This window comes from Barbatula barbatula, assembly GCF_947034865.1.
Source record: "Barbatula barbatula genome assembly, chromosome: 16".
Lineage (NCBI taxonomy): Eukaryota > Metazoa > Chordata > Actinopteri > Cypriniformes > Nemacheilidae > Barbatula > Barbatula barbatula.
In genome coordinates this window covers 5,426,458-5,454,054 of record NC_136779.1, presented here as the reverse complement: position 1 = coordinate 5,454,054, position 27,597 = coordinate 5,426,458, and the positions used below count along the sequence as shown (strand labels likewise).

The 27,597-nt window shown below is 38.6% G+C and overlaps 2 protein-coding genes across 3 annotated transcripts; both read left to right on the top strand.

Annotated features, from left to right (window-relative positions):
• Positions 1–4,081: 4,081 nt before the first annotated feature.
• On the top strand, positions 4,082–14,851 carry mfsd13a (major facilitator superfamily domain containing 13A). 2 transcript variants are annotated; one of them, XM_079476061.1, is made up of 9 exons: positions 4,082–4,264; positions 7,371–7,589; positions 8,175–8,254; positions 9,333–9,776; positions 11,074–11,194; positions 11,285–11,381; positions 11,587–11,758; positions 12,481–12,674; positions 13,244–14,851. In XM_079476061.1, exons 2-9 carry the CDS (start codon positions 7,425–7,427, stop codon positions 13,477–13,479), a joined length of 1,509 nt encoding a protein of 502 aa, XP_079332187.1. In that variant the 5' UTR covers positions 4,082–4,264; positions 7,371–7,424; the 3' UTR covers positions 13,480–14,851. The 2 variants fall into 2 exon arrangements, with proteins under 2 accessions (XP_079332187.1, XP_079332188.1); XM_079476062.1 differs by having other exon boundaries at positions 4,133–4,264; positions 9,333–9,659; positions 13,244–14,810.
• Positions 14,852–16,054: 1,203 nt separating this feature from the next.
• On the top strand, positions 16,055–26,587 carry trim8b (tripartite motif containing 8b). Its single transcript, XM_079476412.1, has 6 exons — positions 16,055–18,098; positions 22,372–22,467; positions 22,790–23,023; positions 24,194–24,225; positions 24,375–24,490; positions 24,618–26,587. The coding sequence occupies exons 1-6, from the start codon at positions 17,526–17,528 to the stop codon at positions 25,259–25,261; spliced, it is 1,695 nt and encodes a 564-aa protein (XP_079332538.1). The 5' UTR covers positions 16,055–17,525; the 3' UTR covers positions 25,262–26,587.
• The last annotated feature ends 1,010 nt before the right edge of the window (positions 26,588–27,597 follow it).

The window sequence follows — 27,597 nt, the reverse complement described above, 5'->3', positions numbered from 1 at the left end:
ACATGCGATTCCACAGAACAAGCGCAGGTGATGCCAGGCCACGCCCTCTTTGGTAATATTGATGAGATGACACGCCCCCTCCACGCAGTGTCGCAATAACAGTGAGTATTTTATCAATTTAGCGCATTGAGAAATATTGATTCGTGCATTTATTCATAATTGCCTCACGTGTGTGTAAGCGTGCACGTTTATAACCTTTTAAATTACAGGTCAGAGTCTTGTTTTAAAGATTCTCACCTACTTTGTATTCATGGGGGGGCGTGAAATTTGCGAATGATGTTGCAGTGGTTCAGTCGCTTTATTTGTGTTGGTCGCCACCCAGAGGCTGGTATTTGAAATGCAACGCTGGGAGACTTTTTTATGTTCATGTACAAACAATATGGCAATAATAACAGTTCCTACCAATAAACGTACAAAACGGGTGCATGTACATAAAATACACACACAAAAAATAAAAATAATAAATAATAAATAAAACAAATAATATATATGAGAGGCTAGGGTTTTTCTTTTAAATCATATTCTTCCATGGTAGACAAAATAATAATTGCATTTTTCTTCTTAATCACTGTAAGGGCTTTTGTTAATGAAACAAATTCACCATGAAATGCATAGAACCTTGGTATCACCTTTAGGTATTTAGATTTATGTACAAAAAATTTCTCAAGCATGAGGATATTGTTAACCAGGAAGTTGTCATTGATATTTTTCATTAAACGTCCATATATAATGTCCTTTGCTGTGAAGTCTTCGAGGTGAGGTATCTTTGGATAAAGCCAGTCATACATATCAGACCATAAGGCCTCTACATACACACAATGAAAAAACAAATGCTCTGAGGTTTCAATATCGTCACAAAATAATCATTTATTTGAGTCAAAACCAAATCTAATTCATAAAAATTCACTCGATTGATATATCCCATTTAGAATTTTGAAATGAACTTCTTTAACTTTGGGGGCAAAGGAAACTTAAATATTTGGTTCGAGGTCTGAGAATGGTATCTTTTGAAAAAGAGTTTCTATAAACTAATATAGGAAAAGTAATGTTGTTAAATTTATTCTAATCGTTTTGTTTGAAAGTTGGCATCCTTTAAAATCTTTCAAAGTCACATTTTCATTTCAGTAACTATAGATTTGGAGTCCAAATGCGTAGATGACAATGGGTCCTGTGATACCATCTTTTAAAATATTTTGTCTTCAAAAATCAAGTTTTAAGAACTATTGAGAGTAAAAATACTCAAATGTGACAAAGGCCCTCGTAGGTCGGGTTTCGATTACAAAACAAACTGGTTCAAATCTAAAAAAAAATTCTGCAAAAAAAACAATAATTTGATTGAGATGTTGTCAGAATAAAACATAAACTATACTTTTAGCTGGTTAATTCAGAATTTTTTTATAGTAAATTAATTAAATGTAATGTTTTAATTGTTTTCGCGACTGTAAATTACACGTGCATGTGACCATAGGCTTGTTCAACACGATGCGTATGGAAGCGAATAAGAGACATATTGTTTTGAAATTTAACAGCCAATGAATACTTGAGTTTGAATTATTTTACTTTGGAAACCTTGTATCTGAATTTATTTGTTTCGAATTTACCTCTATGAAATTTAAATATGAAAATTCTTGATTTTTCATTTTAAAAACTGGAATTTAATGCTCACAAATTCAGATACAAAACAAAATCAACTTACAGAATTTCAGATAAAATACATTCAGGTTGATCAAATTCGATTGCTCTTATTCAGATCTAAAATTTCAAGTTAGTATTTTTCAAAGAAAACATATGTCTAATTCGACTGCTCAAATTCAGATCGAAAAATTCAAGTTAAATATTCACATGGTAACATCCGGGCTACCCAGGATAGGAAAAACAGTTGAGCCCAGAGCCCGTCTGCAATTGAACCGCACCGACGTCGGGCGGCCTATCAGAGCACGTCAACCTGACTGTCTGTCATGACTCATGATCCAAGAAGAGGCAAAGTCACGTATATTAAACCTGTAAAGAAGATGACTTCTAGGGAAAACGAAGGCGATCCGGTAGTTTGCTGTTTATGTACAATCAGACTCGACAGAACAAAAGTATGTTGTTGCTGATTATTTTTTTGGAATACATAACTGTTAGCTATGGTTTGTTGTGTGACTCGTCTCTCTATGTAGGTAAGTCAGCTAGGCAACACGTTATAGCCAGCAGGATAACGTCTCCGGTTACTTTCGTAACCTCGGTTCCCTGAGAAGCGAGAACGAGACATCTGTATAGGTGTCTGTGGCCTAGTGGTTAGAGCGTTGGACTTGTGATCAGAAATTTGCCGATTCGGATCTCAGTGCCAGCAGGTCATGATTGAAGTGCCATATATGCAACATTCTTGTCTATCACGTGCTTATTTGTACTTTTTCACGTTTTGGTATATAATTGCAATGTTTTTCACTCATGTCTCTTCAAAAAATATATAAAAAATAAATTACAACAAAACGAGCAGTTTGCTGATCTTTGTCTTTATTGAATATTACACATTGTTTGGTCTGCTTTGTAATATGACTGCAATTAAAATCTCAGCGCTATGCATACATGACTGCCTCCATATATGATTTAATAATCCCTTAAGTACTTCATTCAGTTCTTTTCTCTCCTTGACAAGTTACAAACGCTGTCTACTGTTGTTAGCCGTTAGCACTAGGTATAAGGAGGGGCTCTGGCATAGATAAGAAACCCTTATTTTAGTTAGATCGAAGGGTCTTTAAGAGAAAGCGTAAAAGCGAACAAAACCCATTGACATCCGTTTTTAAAAAAACTAGCCTGTTGTCTCCTTTGCTGTGTTCCGATGAAGCCAAGGTGATAGCATTAGCCGTTGCGCTTTTGGTTTTGGCGTGGGGGAGGAGCTGAGGAGATTAAGTCTCACGTCACACAACAGCAGATTCGACTAGGAGCAGGCACGATTCAGATATCTTAAAATATAATTGTGACTAGTCGAAACTGAATTAGAGATATCTTTAAATACTTTGCGTATTTGTGACGCGATAATTTTAGATATCTATGAGGTCATTACAGATATCTAAAATAGAGTTTTGACTGGTCAAAACATATTTACAGATATCTCGAATAATATTTCTTACTAGCGCAATTATAAATGCAGATATCTCTAATTATCAATTTGACTAGTGAAATTACAATTATGACTCGTCGAAATACATTTAAAACTATCTAAAATATATTTTATGGATAGTCAAACCCAAGGTTTTTATGTCAAAACGGCTTGTCGTAAGAAGTCATCTTCTTTACAGGTTTAATATACGTGACTTTGCCTCTTCTTGGATCATGACAGACAGTCAGGTTGACGTTCTCTGATAGGCCGCCCGACGTCGGTTCATTGGTTCGGTTCAATGGTTCGGTTCAATTGTTCGGTTCAATGGTTCGGTTCATTGGTTCGGTTCAATGGTTCGGTTCAATGGTTCGGTTCAATGGTGCGGTTCAATTGCAGACGGGCTCTGGGCTCAACTGTTTTTCCTATCCTGGGTAGCCCGGATGTTACCGTGTGAATATTTAACTTGAATTTTTCGATCTGAATTTGAGCAGTCGAATTAGACATATGTTTTCTTTGAAAAATATTAACTTGAAATTTTAGATCTGAATAAGAGCAATCGAATTTGATCAACCTGAATGTATTTTATCTGAAATTCTGTAAGTTGATTTTGTTTTGTATCTGAATTTGTGAGCATTAAATTCCAGTTTTTAAAATGGAAATCAAGAATTTTCATATTTAAATTTCATAGAGGTAAATTCGAAACAAATAAATTCAGATACAAGGTTTCCAAAGTAAAATAATTCAAACTCAAGTATTCATTGGCTATTAAATTTCAAAACATTATGTCTCTTATTTGCTTCCATAGATGCGGCGCTATATAATTTAATTTTTTTTCTCTATTATTTATTAATCCTTTTTTCTCTTCCTCTTTGTGTGCTCTATTGTTTGATCTGTATAATATTGTTACTTTCAAAGATTTCCTTGAATAAAACCCCCCCACATAATTATGCCTTCGATTAGCTCTCGCGATACTTTGATGTCATCCGCCTGTAGGATCTCGCGGTTCCGTATCAAGTCGAACAAGTGTGAACGTGGACGATAGCAGCTGTAGTGGTGGTGGGGGAGGAGGGCTCGTGACGTCAAGGGTTTCCTCGTCCAATACATGACATGCTTCCACGATCGAGAGACCGCACGGCGTCCGTTTTCGTTATCAGCTGACCGTAATATGGACTTCACATGGTAAGTGTTTCAAATCATATATGTGTAAAACACAGGATCTGATCGTAACGTGTTCCCGGCATGATGTCTGGCGGTTGATGGTGTCTGTGGACTGTGACACGTCGCTGCTTCCACAGATATGAAAGCGGATAGCCTGCTAGCGAGCTTAATTTGACCAGGATTAGTAGTTTAAAGGGTCGGCAAAGATTTAAAGTGTCTGATCGCGGGTCAAACGTCGATTCGATTCAGAGAAGTTACAATCCGATTCTCTGCTCGGTGAAAAAACAAACAAATATTACTAATAAAGTCAACTGTTGTTAAAAGCTAGCGCAGACATAAGTTTTATCGTCCCATTATTAGGATTTATCTTTTGCTGCAGACATTCAAAATGGGTTCAACTTGCATATTTTGAAACTATAGCTTTGAAGTCAAGTTAAAAGCGGTTTTATTTCCTCTTTAATTGTTGTTTTTTTACTAGAAGTTCAATGGATAAGTAACGTATATTCAATGTTTAGTTACAGGTGCCGGGTTTTTGGGATCATATGGTGTCTTGGTTTATGGTCTCTTATTGCCATAGTTACAGTAAAAGGGTCAAATTGACCGTGTTACTAAAACTAAGCTGAAATTGAAAATATTTGCTATATTTTGTTCATACAAGTTACTGTTTTGTTTTGTTAAACATTAACTTGTGAAATAACAACAAACTCTGCTGGTTTTACAGCGTATGTGTTATAAAGATTTAGCTGCTTTTATGTTTGGAGTTCCAAAGATCCCATTTGTGCCCTTGTACAAAATAAAAACGTAATAATTAAATAGACATTAAACAACATCAAATCATTATTATTATTATTCATAGAGTCCTATAATCATAAAGAGTAAACACTGTTATTAGAGTTCAGGTAAAGTTGATTTTTATTTCTTTAAATTTGCATAACCATAGTTTTATTACAGATATCATGATTAAACTATGGGTTGATTTTCATTTAGGGGTGTAATTTATATATATATATATATATATATATATATATATATATATTTATTTTAAACATGTAAAAAGCGTTTATCTTAGTTGCAATAGCTTTTAATAGCTGTTAACATGGCATGTGGATCTCTGAGAACATAAACAGAATAAACAAGGGTGTGAATGTTTAATGTTTTATAGTTGACTTGAGTACAAGCCACATCAGTGTGTATGGAAGAGTAGTTCCCAAGCAGAGAATGACACAGGTGGGCAACCTGTTACTATAACAGGGCACTGCCAAAAAAGTAGGTCCTTTACTCAATGATCACTTGATCTCTTGTTGGCTCCAAATCGTATCTGCCAGGAAGCCTACTGTCCTGCACAGTTGAGACGAGAATCACTGCGTGTTTGCATTATGATCCTGTAAAGAGGTTGATGTCTATCTTTGCAGCAAAGAATAACAGAGTACGCATGTTTATCGCATGTTTAAGCCTGGAATTGTCCTTCATTGTCCTCTGTAGGAGCAGAGGGGAAGAGTTTTTTTAAATGTAGCTTTTGCTATCAGACATGCAGTTTTTGGAATGAGTGCTTCAAGTCAAATTTACAACTTGTGAGAACTTCCACAATAAGCTTTTTCTTTACATTTTGCTCATGCCACACTCTGGGATTGCGTTTCAAAGCAGCTGTCATAGATGTCAGATGTCCTGCAAATAGAGTGTTTATTTTGTACAAGGAAATTCACACCAAAACAGTCTGCTCCACCCTACCATTGGTATTGTTTCAATATTTGATAAATGATGCAGGTCTCCACCTACAATAATGTTTCTCGGGTTTCATCTCTCATCGGACACGTGAGAAATCTCTGTCCTGAATAACAACGCTTGTCTTTGTTGTCTTTGAATTTGGGATGAGAGCTCATTAAACTATTAGGTTTGTGTGCTATTAGAAATTCAAAGGATTTCTTTCTAATCAGAAGTGGTTTTAGGGTTTACAGGCACAATGTGAAACCCAAAACAACTGGAGATCTGCTCCCATGAGTCTCCACGTCACCCTTGCTGGGCACTGTCCAGAATGAGGAAAGAAGGCCAGGCAGTTTTAGCCATTATAATTATTGAAAAGGGAAAGTGGCTGGCTTCTTCCTTAACTCTTTAAAACACTCCACGGAAGTAAACTTGAGGCCAGTTTTTTTATGGTGGTGTTTTGTATTTGATCACAATAATGTCAACATTTTGTTTAAGACATGTTTTGAAAAACAAATTTAAGATTATAGATTTTTTTGCTGCTCATATCTCAATGCAACTATATATATATGTGTGTTACATAATGTCATCAATATACTTTTGTTTTCTTTTTGTGTTCTTTGCCACAGATTTTGAAATAGTTTTGTTTATTCAATTTTTTGATAAGATTCAGTTTTCTTTTTTTTATGTAGAGTGACAGACCTATTTTTAATGTGGACATTATGTTCGAATATTGTGATAGTCATGAACCCTGTATCATGCATTGTTTCAAGTTGGGAATCGTGCTTTTCAACGATTCGCATCCAGAATAAAGGTTTGTATTTACATAATAGCATATGGCTGTGCACTGTGCATATTTATTTTTATATTATGTATATATTTAGAAAATGTTTGCATGTATATATTAATATCATATATATAAACAATTTTTTTATCTTTTGCCTAAATATGCTGTGTGTTTTGTTACTTCCAAATCACATCATGTATTTTATAAAAATTATATTTATAATTCCAAGTTTGCTTGACTGACCTTTTAAAGCTGTGATTATCTATGTTTGGTGATTTGAGTAAGATGCTTGTGCTGTCCTTTTCCCCAACATACTTATTATTTTGTCAAAATAGCTCGGAGAGGTTTCCGTTATGTCCGTCGGTGCTGTAGCCTCTTTCCAAATTCAAGCAAAGTGCTGATTCATTAAATAGAGATCAGCAACGAAGTACAGATGTGCTGTTTTCCCGTTGGCTTGGCTATTTACCAATTACATTTCTCGGAATCTAATTTAGATATGTCAATTTCCATATTACCTACAACCAACAGACATTAACCAGCCTCATATTTGACACAACAATAGACGTCTGACGTTTTTTATGCCCTCTGTTTTACATGTGTGTGGTTTTAATCTGGCTGGTTTGGTCTGTCTGTATGCAGGGGTGGTTAGAGAGATGACCTCGGCCTGCGGGACGTGTAGAGAAGTTGCAAAGAATGGGAAGGAGAGGATGGGGCCGCTGGCAGGGCGTCTCCACAGCTGTGCTCTATGGCTCCCTGGCTCTCTTCGTCTCCATTCTCCACAATGTCTTCTTACTGTATTACGTGGAGACCTTTGTGTCTGTTTACAAGATTGACAAATTGTCATTCTGGGTGGGAGAGGTGGGTTAATATGTTTGAATACAGTATGAATATTTAATCTAGAATGCAGGATGAATATTTATTGTAGCACCCAAGTGCATTTGGATACTGTCATTTCCTAAACCAACAAAATATGAAAAAGTTGCATCTATCTAAAATATAGCCCAGATGTACTTTTCAGATAATAAGTAGTGTGGTTGAAAATGTGAAAACAAAGAATATGCTGTAAAAGTATATCATATAATTTACTCTTGAACACAAACAAATAATTTTATATTAAAGTCTTACACAGCACTCCAGAAAAGCAAAAACATAAATAAATTATAAAAGCAATCCATGCAGGTTTTGGGGGTTTGAAATTATAGGATTATGTGAGACAATTAAATTTGATCTTATTTAACAAAAGTGAAATAAAAACAAATCTACAAGGACACGGCAAGAACCAATGAGTTTTAACGTTACAAGCAGTTATATCATGATTTTAGGTCTGGCATCAGGTTTTTGGTCCCTAAATAACATTTCCACAACATTCTTATTTCAGTAATTTATTTGAAGTCTCAGAGCAGTCTCGTGTGAGCTTTATGAAATACACCTCTTTTTTCACAGTCCGTGTTTCTGATTTGGAACAGTCTGAATGATCCTCTCTTTGGCTGGCTGAGTGACCGTTCCTTCCTCAGCTCCCCTCTGTAAGTTTTTGTTTACTCTGCACTTATCATTTAAAGTTACTGTATAAATTGAAAATCCACATTTGTAACAGTTTACAGCATTCACACTGCCCACTTACCACCAGCCCTGAGAGCCTGACGATAATCCCATTAAGAATGTGAGCTTGAATGTGTCAGTATGGATTTAATGAGTCTACTTAAAATACTAAAGTGAATTGCTTACTCAAAACTAGTTGATAATTAATGGCAGTTATTTTAAGAATCCTCAAATGTAGTTATTCAGAAATCACTTCGCTTACGGAAGTGTTGCAAGTGCTGATCATATGATAACCGTTGCAGTTGTGGACAAGCCATAGACCTTTAGTCACCACATTTATGTCGCTGTAGCTGAATTTGTAGAGCATGACATGTCAATTGTCAAGAAATAGTCATTTACATCCCAGAACACGATCCTCACTCCGTGTCTACACCGGAATAGAAGCTGACGTAAGATTAAAAATGCGTTTAAAATAGCTATTGTTGAAATATTGCAATGGTTTGCAAAAACAAAATGATTTGAATACTTCAAAAACCTATGTATAGTCAAAGTTTTAGTATAGTACTAAACTCTCCTCCCATAAAGCTCACATCAGAAGAGGAAACTCCTACAAATGCATATGCAATAAGCTCAGTCGCAAAAACAGCTGTGTCCACGCATTTTCAGCGCACATTTCCCCAGCGTGTCTTAAGTAAATACCGACAATCGTTTTTTACGCTAAAAGATGTGTTTTTGCGCTGCCGCAAGCTGTTAGTAAGTCTGACCCCTTTATATTTCTACATGCATTACAGGTATAAGTATTATCGTATTTAATCTTTAACAAATGAAAACAAGGATTTGCGAGACATAAAGATTGTTCTAGGGCTAATACTGTTCAGAGATATCTTCACCGCTAAAGTTTTCTGTCACCAGGAATTTTGTAATATGATAATCTGCAAATTTAAAAACCTTCCAACCCATTGAACATACTGTGCTTATAAAAGCCCTGTTTACATTATGATAATACTTATCAGAGTCTTCGTTTTTCATATCACAGTACTACAATCTCTTGTTCCTGCTCAGGTCCGGGTCTCAGATCACCTCCCCCGAGGTGGTTCTAAAACGACTGCAGGCGCTCTCCAGAAGCGGGCCTCTTTTCGCTCTCTCTTTCCTGACCTTCTGGGTGGCCTGGACCTGGCCTGGACTGCAGTTCCTCATCTGCCTGTGCCTTTACGATGGGTTCCTCACTGTGGTGGATCTCAACCACAACGCCCTCCTGGCCGACCTTGCCGTGTCAGCGAACGATCGCACTCGCCTCAATTTCCACAGTTCCCTGTTCAGCGCGCTGGGCTCGCTGTCCGTCTTCCTTTCATACTCCTTCTGGAACAAGGAGGACTTCTATTCCTTCAGGTTATTCTGTGTGACGCTAGCTGCCCTCTCAATGTTGGGCTTTGCTGTGGTTTCACGTCTTCTGTGCCATCGCTTTCAGAACGAAGTTCAACCACGCAAGAAGGAGGAACTCACTGAGTGAGAGAAAAACTAATATCTTAATAATGTGTTAAATGTTCCTCAATTGCTCATTACTAGTGGTTTAGCAGCAACTTTTCACCAAAAGTTATTTGTTTCAAGCTAGTTGCAAAAACACTCCCCATGGAGCAACCAGAAATCTTGCTTTGGTTGATGTTGTGAGATACATACATCCAAAATTTGTGTTATCAGAAAAGCTTCTTAAAGAAATAGTTCACCAAAAATGTGAACATTTTTATCAATTGAAGCCAATGCACTCCTCTCTCCCAGAGATCTCTGAAACTATTCATGCTGGTTATCATCCCAAACCCTAAAATTTAAAGGGATAGTTCACTCAAAAATGAAAACTCACCCTCTTGTCATTTCAAATCTGTATGACTTTCTTTCTTCTGTAGGACAACAATATGTTATTTTTAAAAATGTTGTTAACCGAACAACGGCGGTACCCTTCTTCTCCATACAGTAGAAGGGAATGGGTGCCGCCATTGTTCGGTTACCAACATTCTTTAAAATATCTACTTTTGTCTTTTGCAGAAAGAATGTCATACAATGAAATGACGAGACGGTGAGTAAGGGATGACAGAGGTCAAACTTTTGGTGCACTATCCCTTTAAGGGCTATCCATAAGAAAGATCATTTGATTTAATTTAAAATTAAAACTAAATCTATTTAAGTGTGAATTTTACAGTTACTATTGCCTTCGCCAAGCAAATCAAAAAAGTTAAACAATAGTTAACTGAACAGAAATGATAGATTTAGCCCCAAACCTCAGATAGTTTGTTTCTCTCAGAAAGAATGTGTGAGCTGTGCTCTCCATTATTCATTCCACCCACACAGTAATGCTCAAGTTGTGAGTTTTCAATCCGCTGCATCTGTTTTCACCTTTGTTTTTGTCATTTAGTTTCCACTCAGCCAATCCTGTTTTCTAGTTGCGCTTTCTATGTGGTTCTCTGTTATGGGTGAAACCGAGTAGATTTTAAAGCCATCGGAAGCTGTGTGTTACTGTCCCTTTTAATGGATAATGGAGGCGAACATGGTAAAATGACTATATAAGATACAGCCCATGTTTATCGACCAAATAAATATTTGTATTTATTGTTAATTCAATTCAAAATAATGAATGATTTTGGTCAAATATTGTAGTTGAACAGTGAAAATTTGAGCATTAATTTACAATTTGTTGTCACAAATGTGCGCTTTTACGTGTTTTACAACTGCATCACACATGGCCAACCAATAAGTATAGTGCTTCTTTTAATCCTTTTTTTCTTGCCCGTTTTTCTTGATGTTTATCTAGACTCAGTGTTGGTCAAGCTCCTTTTACCTCTTCTGAGAAGTCTGTTACTCTTGGAGAATATCTGAAGCAGTTGTCACGCCACAGGAACTTCATGTGGTTCGCTTCGATGAACCTTGTACAGGTATTGTGCACATGTGCAATAAAGCAAAAGTTACACAAAGTAAAAGCACTATTGAACACCCAATTCTATATTTTTCCTCCTCCTCTGTAGGTTTTCCACTGTCATTTCAACAATAACTTCTTCCCCCTGTTTTTGGAGCACCTCCTGTCAGACCGTATATCTGCCTCCACCGGTTCCTTCCTGCTTGGTAAGAGACTTTTATTGAACGACGGAGATAAAGAACATGGTCACATGACCACTGTGGGATCAACAATGTCGGCTGTGTTATGCTTGTGGGAACGTGAAGACTTTAATAGTAGCTTCATTAGAACTAATGAAGATTTCCCAGATGCTCTGGGGACAATGCTGCTTTTTTCATTATCTTCCTAATGGAACCTATTTTCCCGGCACAGGTTTTTCTTACATCGCGCCTCATCTGAACAATCTCTACTTCTTGACGCTGTGCCGTAGACTGGGTGTCTACCAGGTAATTCGCTGGCTCTTTCTCTTGAAGCTAGGACTCAGCATAGCCATGCTGTTAGCCGGGGCTGACCAGGTGTACCTGCTCTGCATCTTCATCGCTAGGTGAGAAATGAACGTCCGGCAGGTTCTTCCACTTTGAGATTACAGATGCTGTGCCTCTTACGTGATGGGAAATTCAAAGTTCCACGTTTTGGTTATTAATCTTTGTTTGAGGCAGGTGTGCTTTTGTTGGTTCAAGACAGAGGATATATATCCATGCTAACAGTCCAAAGATGTGTACTGTGAGAAGTGCTGACTAGAATCGTATTAGTATTCATACTCCGAGCTAAATGAGCTTATATCAAATTGCAAAGTAGCAGGGAGGGTTTAAGAATTCTCAGATGTTTGTAAAACTCTTTGCTTGGTTCCTGCATATTGCATTTGATGCATTACTGTGCATTCACACCGCCAGCGACATAACGTGTGAACGTACAGTTAGAATTTCAGAGTTGATTTAAAGTAATTGAATTTTCATTTTGGGTGACTGTCATTATTTACTCGCCCTCTTATACTTTCAAAGCTGTGTGACACAAAATAAGATATTATGAAGAATGTTGGTAATGGTGGAACTCATTCACTTGCATCGGTTTTTATGTCCATACAATATAAGTCAATGGGGGCCTTTGTTATTTGGTTACCAACATTCTACAAAATCTTCTCTTGTGTTCTGCTGAAGAAAGAAAGTAACACAGGTTTTAAATAAAAACGGGGTCAACAGAAAAGTAAAATGTTCATTTGAAGTTATTTTTCAACATTCTTTTCTGTTCCTGAACCTTTCTCCATAGTAACCGCGTGTTCACCGAAGGAACCTGTAAGCTTCTAAACCTGGTAATCACTGACCTGGTGGACGAAGACTTTGTGTTAAACCGCAGGCAGCAAGCAGCTTCTGCCCTCCTCTTTGGCATGGTTGCCTTGGTAACCAAGCCTGGCCAGACCTTTGCCCCTCTCATTGGTACCTGGTTGCTATGCGTCTACACAGGTGTGTATGTATTGTGCATAAACAGTTCTGTACCAACATTACAATAAATCATATTTGTGGTTAATTTAGAAGATGCGGTTATCCAAATAATTTAATACGGTCCTGTACTTTTTGTTTTATCAAATACATCATTTTTTAGGTGCAAAAATAATCGTATGTGTTTATGACATGTAACTACCATGATCGCTGCTGTCCTTCTGAAACCTTGTATCTCTATATTTTGTGCCTTAAATCATTATTATAAGTCCTCCTTTATGTTTGTCACTGGGTTTTGCAAATGTTTAACCAATAAAAAGTATTAAAAAGTGCTTGTCAGCTTTGACAACACAGTATTTAAATGCAATATTTTTCCTTTTGCTGAAAAAAAGCCAATTTTGACATCAAATAGAGGTTTGGAAGGACAGCAGCAAAATATATTCAATAATAAAACCATGATTAAATATGGATGAATTCCAGTGTATTGGATAGTAAAACTGATTATCTCTCATTCCTCAATGAATTATATTACAATTACATTTTAAAAGGAAATTTCTAACCTTTCATTCTAACCTTTCATTTCATTTTTTCAGGATATGACATCTTCGAGAGGAACTCTGTGGGCGCAGGAGTGATCTCAGCCCCCGCGTCCCCCATGCCACTGCGTCAGGGTTGCTTTTACCTGCTTGTGTTTGTACCGATCTCCTGCGCCCTTCTTCAGCTGCTGACGTGGTCTCGCTTCACTCTTCATGGACGCAGACTGCAAGGCATCAAGGCCCTGAGGCAGGGCGCCCAGCACAACCACCTCATTGATGTAAAGGCTATCTAATGCTCTCAGAGTCAGAAGATGGAGGAGGGACGAGTCCTGAACATTCCTCAAAACCAGGAATTCTGCCAACCGACCGACCCGAGATGAAGAATACGGGTGCCAAAACGGCAAGAGACGTTTGAGTTTAACGTGCATCTTGCTGAATCCTGCCTTACTTTGTTAAGTTTGCTGAGTGTTAAATATTTATACTGAGTATATATTTGTGACCAAATATGAACGGTGAAGATAATCTTGTGATTTGGGACCATATTTATCAGACTGCCCCTGAAACATCTTGGTATGATGCGTCAAGGTATATTTAGATGACTTGATAATGAAGCCAAATCAGATTTTATCAAAGCGCCCCGAAAAAGAAGTTGATTCTTGCCTATGTCCTTATTGGTCTATACAGAAAAACACTGTGGTTATAGATAAAAGCATGTTTACAGTAGCATTCAGCAACATTCCAGGGACACAATATGGATTTGCATGGGTATCTGTGGAGGTTTCTTTAATACCATCAGGACTGAAAATACATTGAAGATTTTAGATTTTATCGTACCAGTAATATTTGTTTTTATATATAACGTTTTCAAATGTATTCAGTCATTGCCATTGATGATAATTGTCTATAAAAATGTATATTATAGTGTGCATGTATAACTTATTTTTGTACCAAATGTCCAATTTCACTTTATTTTTGTTTTAGAGTCAATTTAACTGATGGGACATGATTATTTACTCAGCCAGTCTGACATTTCAATACAAATAGAATTCTCGAAGGTACAAAAATAGTTTTATATAAGAGTTTTCCAAAGTTACATTTATATTGTCAACTTTTAGTGAAGATCCTATTGTCAAAACACACATAAAGTTGCAGTGAATTTACAGGTATGGAAAATACTGCAAAAATACTACGAGAACCAGACTCGTCTTTTTATAAAAATAAAACGTTTTTTTATTATGGTTGAATCTTATGTCCAACTACTGCCTGCACGATGGGCACATATGCTCTTTTGGTAACTTCATATTTTAAGAATATTTCCTTTGGAAAAACGTTATTTACCATAGGAAATACTTTTATATATGGTTCTTAGAGTGTCAGAGACAATACCTTGGTATAATGAGTGAAAAGTAATGTTTCAAGACTTCGTCTTTGTGTGTGCCTGCAGCCCTTAGATGTTCTTTTTTTTAATGCAGTGACTATGCAACTGGTGTGTAACACTAACTACTTTTGTCACAAAATTTTGAGGAAAGTTTGGATGTATAAAAGCTTACAGACCGAGTCCAGTATCAAATAATAAAATTGCAGATTTCAAGGAGCTGTTACATGAAATAAAAGGACAATCGTCGAAAATATATTGTGAGCATAATGGATACTGTTGTATTTCTGATGGCTTCTTATTGAGCCTCTGAGTAATTATTACTTCTGTAGTTTCTCATCTGTACAATTTTACCACGGATGAGAATACAGATTTTTTCTCGGAAATAACTTCATCTGGTCTCACAGCTGGGAATCTTTGTGTATTATAATGACTATAGTGAAATAATGCTATAAACATTAATAATTACTTGAATAGCACAATCAATAACGTTACTTTACATCGACAAATATCTAATGCTGAGTCCAAGGACCTCGGATTTAGGGTACTTCCCACCTCGGAAATAATTTCTTGAACGGCGCTGTTTTAATGTTAAAGTTACACCTTTTAGTGTTATTAATTTATTACAGTGTTTTAATGTTAATAAATACTTCTAATGTGACTAAATCCAGACGTAGTTTCCTGGTTTGAGGTGGAAAATATCCTAAATCCGAAGTGTCTGGAACGCAGCGCCTCGTGAATAATGAACCACCAGGCTTCACCTGACTCGGAAGGTTCGGGTTTCAAATTACTGCAGGATAATTGGCTCCCGTGAGAACACGTGATTTGCCTTAATTAACATAAAGTCCCTTTGTCTGGTACGTTGTAGGAAACCAAAGGTAAACGCAAACTGTAACGGCCATATTAGTCATGAGATGGACACGTGCTCAATACAAAAGGTGATTTTTATTGGGTCTTGTGCACGTCATCATCAACAGGGTGTTTGAGAAGTTTCCTATGTGGGAAGGACTGGACTATGTCACTGAGTTAAACAACTTCGTGTCACTAAAGCTACTAAAGTAAGAAATCCCCGTGATCCCCCTCACCCATTCCCCGAACTGATCGCGGCTTTGGTTATGACGAAGCTCTTAAAGGGGCAACCACGTTTGGTGGAACCTATTCCATGAAGATGATGCGATCTATAACAATGGTTTGTTTCCTTTGAACCTACGATGGATTTTAGACATGACAACGTCTGTGTTTTCACCGTTTTTGTTTTTACTTGTATGACTTTGAATGTTTGTCTTATACGTTTCATGTCCAGCTGCTTTCTAACAATGAAAATTGTCAAAACTGTTACATAAATAAACTTGACTTCGCGTTATTTCCGACGCGGTTGCCCTTTTAACCGAGCCCCCGCCCTGTTCCTCGGAGCCCCTCCTTTTCACACCGTGACGCGTCACGTGATTGGCTGAGCGGTCTTTGAGATGGGAGGGGCGAACGCCAAGCTCTGTGTGTATTGAAACTCTCGCTTCTTTTCCTGCATTCCAACCCTCATGAAATCCTGAAAGAGAGAAGAGGGGGGAAATCCATAAATAATACCATGGTGAGATCGGGCCGTTTTGAGGATCGGCACATGGACGCGCGTTCTCACGAATCGGCCTCGATTGGACTCGGAAACCGCGGAGGAACGCACGGCTGTAATCGACTTTTGATTTCTTTTCAGCACTGAAGCGAGAGAAGCTCGATGGGGCCGCGCACATACGTTTTCTTTTTCATTTCTAAAGAGGAACGCAAAATGGCAGATGACAGACGCCAATAGAGAGATCGGCTTCGTTTCCCTTAAAATAAGAAGGGCTGCCTGTTTATTTTTGGACGTGTATCGGAATATGACATTAGAGCTGGTTGCCTTTAAGCACTTCTTTTATCCTCGCCTTTTTTTCTCTGTGCAGGAATCAAAGGACACGGACACTGGCCCCGCGCAGTAGGCAAACGATACCAAGTATTTTAAATGTAACATTGAAGGATACATTGAAACATTCGAACTGAATAAAGCCTTTGGCGGGGCGCTTTAAAGAGATCAAAGTGCAGCACTTGGCAGTCCGGTTTCCTTTAGACTTGGGAGTATTGACTGGTCACATACCAGTGTATGTTTTCTCACTGTTCCTTTGTTATAATGAGGGGGAAGTGTAATATGCCTCTAGTCTACACGTATGTGTAGGGATTAACCGATCGGTTGGGTTTAACGAGGCTCACTTTGTGTGAAATTAAAATATAAAGCTTATTCGAATGCGAGGGAAGGATATTTGAACGTAAAGTGTAATACTCGTCTGTGTTGGGAGATCTGGCTGAAAGATTATAATCCTCTTCGTGTCGGCGTGATGCTATTTCAAAAGCGGGTGCGCAGCAAAACTGTAACCTTGTCATACGTGTCAAAATAAACGAAAATCGAGAGAATAATAGTTCACTTCATGAAACAGTCTCCTGCTTGAGGCCGATCTCGAAAAACGGCCTATCGGCTTGTCTTAACCTCCCGAACGAGAGCTGTAAGGTTGGTCGCGCAGACTGGATTATTCAGAGTCGTCATAGATAAATAGTTTGCGCGAGAAGAATCGTTACACACGCGGGATATGAGCTAGCGTGTTGGCATTTAAAGTCACAAGACAGAAAAGTCCACTTTACAGCTTTGGCTGTTGTACAAAATTCTCGGGACGCCTACAGTTGACACGAACGAATAAAGAAGTGGGTGGTGTAATGTTGCTGCCTTGAGCAAAAGTGTGTTGTGTGAAACTATACTTTTCTGCAGTGTTGACACCAAGTTGAGGTTTGTTCATCTCTCGGCGTCTGTGACTGACAGAGGAACAGGTCTTGACTACAAAGGCCCTGAGAAAGTTAAGATTCTCCAAACGCCTCAACAAGGTTTTTATGCAGTTTTCCACTTGCCTCTAAAGTTTCAGGCGAGCTGTGAACTCCAAAGCGTCGAAGATGGCGGAGAATTGGAAGAACTGTCTCGAGGAAGAGCTTATATGCCCCATTTGTTTGAATGTGTTCTCCGAACCGGTTCAACTCCCTTGCAAACACAATTTCTGCCGCGTGTGTATAAACGAGGCCTGGTCGAAAGATGCAGGAATGGTACGCTGTCCTGAGTGCAACCACGCCTACAGCCAAAAACCCAGTTTGGAGAAGAACCACAAACTGTCCAACATCGTTGAGAAGTTTAATGCTTTAAATGTCGAGAAGACGCCCGCGGTCTTGCACTGTATCTTGTGTCGTCGCGGTCCTCCGCTCCAAGCCCAGAAGGTTTGCCTTAGGTGTAACGCACCCTGCTGCCATTCCCATGTACAGACTCATCTCCAACAACCCTCTTCCAATGCTGGACACTTACTGGTGGACGCGGAGGACGTCATGGCCTGGAGCTGTCCACAGCATGATGAGTACAGACTGTATCATTGTGAAACCGAGCATGTGGCTGTCTGCCAATACTGCTGCTTCTCCAGATGTGCTACCAACCACGGCCATGCCGTGTGTGATATTGAAGTCAGGCGAAACGATATCAGGGTAAGTGGTCAGATTGAGTTGCCTGATCGTTGATACAAATCTGTTTTCAGTTCTTGCTAGCCATAAACCACTACGTTCTGTTTCAGAACATCAAGTCATTTCAGTGGTTGTGTTTCTCAACTCGTTTTTAAATGAAGGTTGAGTTTCATCGACGTCGTGCCTAACTATTCTGTCCCCTTCCCCCTTTTTTCTTTCATTTGAATGATAAACAATTGGGTAGAGCTGCAAACAATACCAAAGCTCTCCTCTGGGCTTATCTTCCCAGCACAGGTGCATCCTTGCGTGGCATTTTGGGGAGGGGGAGGACTGCGACTGGAGAATTTAATGATGACTCTTATTTTCTGTGGCACAGATGAGGGAAAATGCCAGATTGGGATTGAATTCACCCCTAACATCACCCTGCATTTTCCTAGTCTTGCTGCAACATAATGACCTGAATTGTCCTTTTCCCCTTTTTGCAATGCACACTGCTTTGGAAATATCATTTCTAAGGCTTTTATAGTGTTAAGAAGCAGCAGATTCATAAAGGGGAAACAAAGCAAAGTGCCGTTTCACAACCACAGTGGTCTTTTGCCTGAATTTTATGTGTCGTTTGTTACAATAATAATGTGTTTTTATTCTACATTTGCGTTTATATTTTAAGGGTGAGGCTGGGCCACTGGTTTCATTCGGTTGAATGTGCCAGTGTAATTTCCCTTTTTGCTGACTATATAAAATCCAATGCTATGACTTTTCTCTGACAGCGTCAAAGCCATTTCTGTCAAACGACATCCTAGCCATGACTAACCAACCAACCTTGCTCTGTTCTATCACATGCATTTGCAACTTAAACCATGTCTGTCCAGTAGGTTTCAGTTTTTCCACAGGCTAGTTTATCCATGTATGTACAGTGATATTGTGCATTTCTCTAAATTCATACCTGGTACAGTTTAGTTTGACACACTTTCCACATTCATATGCCGCAAAGTATGCCCCTGTCTGGGACTGTTGCTCAGGGCAAGGTTGCTATTGCCTCGTTCACTCTGACCTTGGCGCAAGAGACGTTGGTCTGAAATGACAGTGATTCCGAGCACCCTACCCCCATTCCCCCTTGAGAGAGGTCTGTCCTGGATGGCAAGCCAGCACCACTGCCATGAGGTATTAGGTTCCACCCTTAAGGCCTCCGCCGGCAGCCCAAGCTCATCAGTCATTACAATTAGGCCACGGTCTTAGATCCTAGAGCTTCAAAGACATTCTATGTCTCCGTGTGGTTTTCTATGCCTCGACCTTCTGTTCCTGATGTTGATGTAGATAAACAGCAGTTAAATCTGTAAAGTAGTGGGTGGTTTTCAAACTTGTTTTTGCAATCCAAACACATCATGTTGCGTGTCAGTTGGCTTGTCGTAGGAATGACTTCAACGTGTTTAAAGGGATGGTTCACTCAAAAATGAAAATTCTGTCAGCGTTTACTCGCTCTCTTGTCATTTCAATCATGTATGACTTTCTTTCTTCTGCAGAACACAAAAGAAGATATTTTGAATTAAGTTTGGAACCGAGCACCGGCACCCATTCACTTCTATTGTATTGACACAAAACCAATGCAAGCGAATGGGTGTTAGTTGACAACGTTCTTAAAAACATCTTCTTATGTGCTCTGCCGAATATAGAAAGTCATACATTTGAAACATGTCAATTTTTTCTTCTACAGAACACAAATATTTTGAGGAACGCTGGTTACCAAAAACAAAATTGGCTCACATTGACTTCAATTGTATGGACACAAAACCACTAAGACGTTTTGCAAAATATTATAATTTGGGTTCCAACGAAGAAACAGTCACATACATGTTTTAAACGCCATGAAGCTGAATAAAAGATGACAGCATTTTTATCTTCGGGTGAACTAACACTTTAAAATAATGTGAACGCTGTAACAGTTCATACTAGATATCTGTATCCGTAATAGACTTAACTGAAAACTGATTCACTGCCAAATCGAATGTATTTGTGCCACATCTAAAATCAGTTGATGCAAAACGCACATGCAGAGACGTCATTCACGCAGGCCGCTAAAACTTGGTGATCGCGAATGCAATTTGTCATTCGCTCTGCAAACAAAATCCGTTGAGAGGAAAAGGTTGGGCTGCACGTATCATCTGCAGTGATTGATGTAGTTCATTTGGCACCGAGGGTACAGTCAGCTGTTATAAGCGTCTGTCAGACGGGGTGATTGAGGATCATTAGTCTGCAGCGAATCCCTCCCTGGGTCTTCCGTTTGTCCATTGACATTGATTCTCTTTGTTTGTGTTTTTTGCTCTTTGAATGAATCGGGGCATTACTTCCTCAGATTTCGAAAATAGATTTTTATGCTTCCTTCTTTCAGGACTACTTGTTTTGTATAAGGTTTTTTATTATTCTGCGAGTGAGATTATTAATTAAAATAAAAATTTGATGCTACTGAATTTAACATTAGCACTTGCCGGCACAACCCAGCGAGCTTTCCAGTGGCTTGGTGTGGCTGAGGTTTGTCCTCTTTGAACAGGAAGCAGTTATCTATGAGCTGGCCTGCATTCATTACAGAGCTCGGCTCCAAAGCACACTCGCGGGGTCAATGCGATTTGTCTCTGCCTCGGTCGCAGACAAAGACAAAATGGTGAAAGACGGTGCGAACATTCTCGTTTCTCTCCTTTACGCTGTCTGTCCTTCGCCGTTTCCCTCTCCCATATTCCCCTCTGAATATACAGATATGAAAAAAGAGCTTTGTTGCCATGACAGCACCCCCACCTTCGCTTTTGTGGCCGCCTCTTGCATGGGGCGTTTGTTTAATTAAAGCTAATTTGGTTCGTTCCTTAGGTACCACTGAACTTCTGTCAAGTCGTCTGGTGATGGTGGTTTTCTTTTGTTTGCCGTGGAATATGAAAGGAAAATAATTGAAATTCCTCTTCGGAAACCGATCACTCTCTGCGGGGGCTTTGACAATTGTGTTGCTGAAAGTAAATGAACAGGAAGTTAGCAAAGGCAAAGTTACTTTCGTACCATCACAACAGTAGATACATTTATGTGTCTGATGTCTGCTCACGTTCTTTGTTTTATTTTTTTAAAAGACGTTTTTTATGGGAATGCTAGTCTACTACAAAGAATTGCTAGTTTGTAGTTTGAAGTGAATTTTAATTTCTCATTTCTGTCTTTCTGCATTAGTAATGTGGAACCTGAATCCAGTCTCCCTTGATGAATTATGCATGGCATGCAAACACCCACCCACCCACTTTTTTCTATATTTGAGCTTTGGGGTTAGACGACATATAGTGTATATATTACGAATATATTCATAATGATGAATAGCTAGTGGTATAAAAGGAATCAGCTTCATGAATATTCACATGATTTTGTGCACTTTATTTGGCAGTTTTTTCCTCACATACATGGCTCATTGATGTACAAGGATTTTCAACATGCCGATTTTAAAATACAAAAATAGTATCTATACCAGTTATTCAAGCATTAAGAATGTGGTGTACACAAATGCTGAATAGAATTCCGAATTTTTTCATCAAGGTGAATTGGCCGTGTGGTTCAACCTTGATTCATCTTAAAATTAAAGGGATAGTTCACCCCAAAATAAAATAATGTCCTCACTTACTTACCCTTTTGTCATTTCAAACCTGTAGGACTTTCTTTTTTTTCGCAGAACACCAAAGAAGATATTTTGAAGAATGTTGTTAACTGGTACCATTTCACTTGGATGTTTTTTTTGTCTATACAATGGAAGTGAAGTTACCAACTTACTTCAGAATATCTTCTTTTGTGTTCTGCGGAAGAAAGGTTTGCAGGTTTGAAATGACAAGAGGGTTAGTAAATCATGACAGATTTGTTTATTTTAGTTTGAACTACCACGTTTATTCATTTCCTTAACATTTTTTTTTCGAGTTCTTGGTATTTAAAAACAAAGTGGTCAGGTTTCTCTGGGCTTTTCTAAGTAATGATCTCATATTTTTGTTTTTTTATTTTAGAGTTGCCTTCTTAAATCTTACTAATCCTGCAAATTTTCCAAAAAATATCATTTAATTACTATATTTAAGTAAACACGTTTGTTAATGAATTTGCATTCTTGTTTCATTGCTCTACATCGTTTTATCTCTGCATGTACGGCAAATGATCATTTTCAAAGGTTTTTGTTGTATTCATATAGTGAAAAACAGCTGTACATGAGCTTAAAAACCGACAATGCAAATGTAGTCAACCGAATTTTACAATATAAAAAACTAATCTAAGAATATCTTTTTATCTCTTTCAGCAAATGTTGATTAAACAACAAGATCGGATTGAGGACCGGGTTCAAGACATCGAAGAGCAACTCTACAAACTAGAATCTGACAAATGTCTCATGGAAGTAAGTGTGTCTTCCTCATCCATTGACAGGCATATGCATTATTATTATTATTATTATTAGCAGAACAACTGCATCCGTTGCAAGCTTTCAAAGTAAACACTTAGCTTTTTAATCCATGCCTTTCTTCCTGTTGTTGTGATTAATGACCACATTAGCACATTTGTACAACGTTCTCTTGCCTAGTTCCCTGCAACAAGAAACCGTGTTTCCACAGTGGTCTTTGCTAATCATTCGCTCACAATTAGATGCAGTGTGTAACCTCATTGCTGAGGTGCTATAAGATCTGAATAATAATAAGTGATTTTGATCCGCGGAACCTTAGGACAAAGTGCAGCATCTGAAGGAGGAGGTACAACTGCAGTATCAGAAAATGCAGCAGCTTTTGGAGGAAGATCTAGGGAAGACCCTGGAGGTTCTGGATAAAGCCCATTCCAAGTTCTGCCAGGAGAACTCTGCTCAGGCCCTCCAGCTTCACCAGAAACAGCAAGAAGCCAAGAAACTGCTCGGCTCCATCCAGATGGTTTTCGATAAGGCAGAGGACATCGGTTTTATGAAGGTGACCTGATTTTTTTATTGCCGTTGTCACTGCGAGATGGTCTGTGATTGTTATAAATGGTAACATTTAGCAGTGTTTTAAAGAGTCTTTGTCCTGTGTCATGAAGAGGATGATGAAGAGTTTCACTCTGCCAGGCTGTTATGGTTGAACTCAGATTTTTAACCAGCAAAATGACGTGATCGTGAACGAAGATGTCAGAAATGACTATTTTTAGAACATACATGTAGAATAGGCATCTATTTTTCATTTGCTGGATGCACAGGTCACCTCTCTTTAATCCAGGATGTAGAAGTGTATTTTTCACATTTGGTTTCTTCGTTCAGATTCACAGAATCCGATTAAGTTACATGTTTTTATTGAGCTAAACTCTGTGCGACATGTAAATATGGTTTACTGTTTCATGTTTCTCCCTATACTCTACATATAAGAGCATAAGATTTGAAGATTCAAGTATTATTACGTATCGATGCCAAAATTTCTCATTAGCACAAAATATATATTAAAAAAGAATACGGTATACAAAATACATCTCAAATTACAGTAAGAAAATGCAGTAGTTTCAGGCACACGGTAGCTTGTACATTAGATTATCACATGCATAACTGCATATTCCATATGATTTTTGTTCTCTGAAACTTGTGCGCCATGTTTGTTTTTTTAATTCATCCAAAAATGAAAATTAATTTATCATTTACCCGTCCCCATGTCATTTCGAACCTGTATGACGTTTTCCTCTGCAGAACACAAAATAAGATGCTCTTAAAGGAATACTCCACCCAAAAATAAAAATGATTTCTTTATTTACTGATTTAAACACAATAAAAGATATCGAGAAGAATGTTAGAAACGGATAGTTCTGGGACATCCGTGTCTTCCATAGTAGGAAAAGAAAGAAATGATTGTTCCGTTGAACACAAAAGAAGATATTTCGAAGAATTTAGGAAAGCAAACAATTCAGGATCACCTTTGACTACCATTAAAACATGTTTACTTGTTTAAATATCTTCTTCGTGTTCAACTTTTGTATGAACTATCCCTTTAAGAATGTTGCTGCCCCAACAGTACACTGCAAAGTGTACCAGAATTCAGGTCAAAATTGAGATGTAATTTATTAAAAAAGTATTTGTATACTTGTAACTCTAATATATGCTTTTGTTTTTTTATTTTCAGAACACAAAGTCTGTAAAAATCCTAATGGACAGGTGAGTCAGCGAGGCAGTTCAACAGCAAAATGTTCATACATTATTCATCATCTCATCTTTCAGAAGTCATCACCCCTCTCTTATTATTGTGTAAATATAAATATCAGTTTGCCTGGTTAATTTTTGTGATTACATTTCTGTGGTTGTAGGTCTCAATCATATGTGGGCGGCACATTGTCAACGTACAAAGTGGGCAGCCTCAACTCCAAGCTCTTTCTATCCGAAATCTCTAAAAGAGAGAAAAACCTCTGCAAAATGCTGGAAGGTAGGCTATTTCTGAAATAATATATTAAAGCTAATTAATGATCTGAAATCTTCTGATGTCGTATCTTACCGCAGCAATTCCCCTTTAGTTATATTTTAATCATTCATTCCGATTTGTCTTTTTTTAGCTCCGTTCAGCGCTCCTGCCAACTTTTTCCAGAGTATTCCTGCGTACCTGTGCGAGAAACGCAGGCATTCCGTGGCGTTCCCCGAAGGCAGTGGCAGCAGCCGAGCGGGCGCTAGCTTCATGGATTCTTCCTCTTCATCAGGCCCTGCAGCTGCTAAGCAACCATGCCTGAGTCTCACTCAAGGCTCCGCCCCGGGCGAGGGACAGTCCTCCCAGCAAGCCCTAGGGCCGTGCGGCTCCTCCCAGCACGTAGGAAACAGCAGCTCAGCCTCCGGCTCTCAACCCCTACCCCATTCCGCATCCGTATTTCCCCACTCCCATTACCCGAACACCAGCGCCTCCCAGCTGCCCCAGTACGGAGCGCGGAAGATCCTGATGTGCACGGTCGACAATTGTTACTGCTCAGGGGTGCCTTCCGTGTCCAACCACCGCGGACATCCGCCGTACCCTCGCTCCAGTTCCTTCCCCTGGCCGGTAAGCTCACAGGAGTACTCGCACGGCCCTCTGCCCTCCGCGCCGGCCATGTCGCAGCCCCTCCAGAGCTTGTCCATGCGTGACTGGATCGATGCTTCGCAGTCGCATCGGCACACTGACTTCTACAGCCTCTACGGCCAGTCTTCCACCAAGCATTACGTCACCAGTTAACCCGTGCTGTAGTGACTGCTGTCAGTCACCAGGTGTGAGAAATGCATGTGGGGCATTTTTGTACACGGATCAATCCTTTAGAATAAACTGCTAACGCAGTGGAAAAGTTAATATCACAAAGTCAAGCATAGATTTGCACATTATTTAGGCACTAATGGTGTTGTGATGATACACCATGAATGCAAGTTGCTCTTCTAGAAACACTCAGTTCTTGCAGGGGATGCAGAAATAATGGAGGTTGTTGTCATCGGTAATGTCGCACTTTCTTTGGTAAAATCCCAATTTTCGCAATTACGGTTGACTCGTTCGATGAAACCATGGACGTCAGCTGTAAAATGATTTAGTGAGCGCCTAATGGTCTACCATTGAGAGAATTGTAGCCCACAAAAGTTTTATTATCTTCACATGGTTGTTATTTGTTGGAGTACCCATATGCAGCATGTGCGAGAACTCTGTATAGTTTCCCAGCCTTCCATATTCAGCTTGTTTTCACTTAAATTGGAGTCTGTGGTCTTTTTATTCATCACAAATAGCACAAGCACATGTTAGCTCGGATTTTAACAGCCACCTTGTGACTTTTTTTAGCAGGCACGTGAGGAAACTCATACCGTCACGATTTCCATTCAATTTTTTTCACTGGAAACGCTTGTTACGTTGATTCGTGGTTTTGCTCACGCCTCCTAAGTAACAGGCCTTGACCGGTTCTAAAACGTTTCAGCGTTCAGTCCGGACCTCAGATGGTCCTCAGTCTGTCTCTCACGCCCTTCAAAGCCACAGAAATGCTCCCCTTTGCATCCTGTATGTTAAACACAGGATGTATTGGTTTCGCATTCTTTCGTTTAGCCACGGTCTCTCATTATATCTGACTCGACGGTCGGCTTTAGCGCTCACGTGTCAGTCACTGACAAAATGGCCCTGTATTCAGAGGGTCTCGGTGCACTTGATTCCTTCGCATTTTCTGTCAATGCTGTATTTGTTCTTCCTTGTGTTTCATAGCATTTCCGGCTCCGAGCAACAGAGGCTCCGACTTCCTGTTTGTTGCTGAGTGCATGTGGAAAAGAGTTTATATGCACTCGTAGAAAAATAATAAAACTGCTTGCAGTTATAAAAAGACTTTGAAACAGGGAATGAGATTTTTTGGGGGGTTTCTTTTTCAAGAAGTTACGTAAAGGAAATGTTGACCAATGAACGTTATTAAACTAACTACGTACTGGGGATAAAATGGAGGGAAGGTTTTCTGTTGTAAATATTTTGTGAAATGAAAAAGGCTTGTAATTTGGAAATAAAACTTGTTGAAAATAAACGATCATTTCAAAATGGTTTACGATTCAAACGTGCATATTTGAACACACAGGGTTATAAACTTGACTTTGTTACATGTCCTTTTACAGCTTTTTAGACAAACCAAATTTATATACATTTATTTCTGTCTCTTTTTGTGTGACTGAATGAAAGTTATCTAATGAATTTCAACATCGGATTCTTTTTGCTGACTGTTTCAAAATAGACCATTGCAAACATCTCTTATAGAGGACTTTGCACGATTATATCGCAACGTAAACCCTGGTCCTGAAGCACTTCTTGTTTTCAGTTTTTATTTATTTTATATTTGTTTAAATCTTTAATGTCTAATTAAACCTTAAAGATGTTTGTTTAACAGTTTAAATTGGTTATGAATATTCAGTTCGTTGTATTTTTTCATACGTTTGTGTTAAAAAAACTAAAACGCAACCACCGTTGACATCAAACAAGGTGGTCTATAGTAACACTAAACTCAAAACAGCGGCGTAGTTCAAATAAAAAATGACAGCTTATACAAAATGTCCAACAAAGGAAGATATGGGGAATAGGCCAGCTTCACATCCACCTTCAATATTCATTGACATAAGGGCAAATGACTTTGATAGTTCCACAAAATAAGATTTCTGTCATCTTTAACAAATCCTAACTAAATGTGATCAAACTTCGGTTTAAACTACATGTGAATGAATTTTTATAAACACGAACTGTACTTTCATGTAAAAAAAAATTCAATGCAAAGAGGTCGTGGTGAATGAAATGTGGCCCAACAAACACTGTGAAACTGAAACCAGTATGTAAATGAAAAGTCAAAATGCTTTGGTCTATCTATACGTTGACAGAAAAAGGTAGGCAGTTATTGTTTTATCTCCTAACTGTAACGGACCCACTCACTCTCCATATGACTAACATGTGAGACGTAAATCAATTCAGTTGGAGCTTTGGATTTTTTGTGTTTTATATTTTTCAGCTACTCGAGGTGTAATATAAGGTTGTACACATCCAGCACTTCATTGTTTAGCGCTGTTATACAGACC

Coding starts and splice junctions, on each gene's coding strand:
- mfsd13a (XM_079476061.1), top strand. CDS start 7,425: ATGGGAAGGAGAGGATGGGGCCGCTGGCAGGGCGTCTCCACAGCTGTG. Junction 11,382..11,586: donor CACCGGTTCCTTCCTGCTTG/GTAAGAGACTTT, acceptor TTCCCGGCACAG/GTTTTTCTTACATCGCGCCT. Junction 11,759..12,480: donor CTCTGCATCTTCATCGCTAG/GTGAGAAATGAA, acceptor CTTTCTCCATAG/TAACCGCGTGTTCACCGAAG.
- trim8b (XM_079476412.1), top strand. CDS start 17,526: ATGGCGGAGAATTGGAAGAACTGTCTCGAGGAAGAGCTTATATGCCCC. Junction 18,099..22,371: donor TCAGGCGAAACGATATCAGG/GTAAGTGGTCAG, acceptor TATCTCTTTCAG/CAAATGTTGATTAAACAACA. Junction 24,226..24,374: donor GTAAAAATCCTAATGGACAG/GTGAGTCAGCGA, acceptor CTGTGGTTGTAG/GTCTCAATCATATGTGGGCG.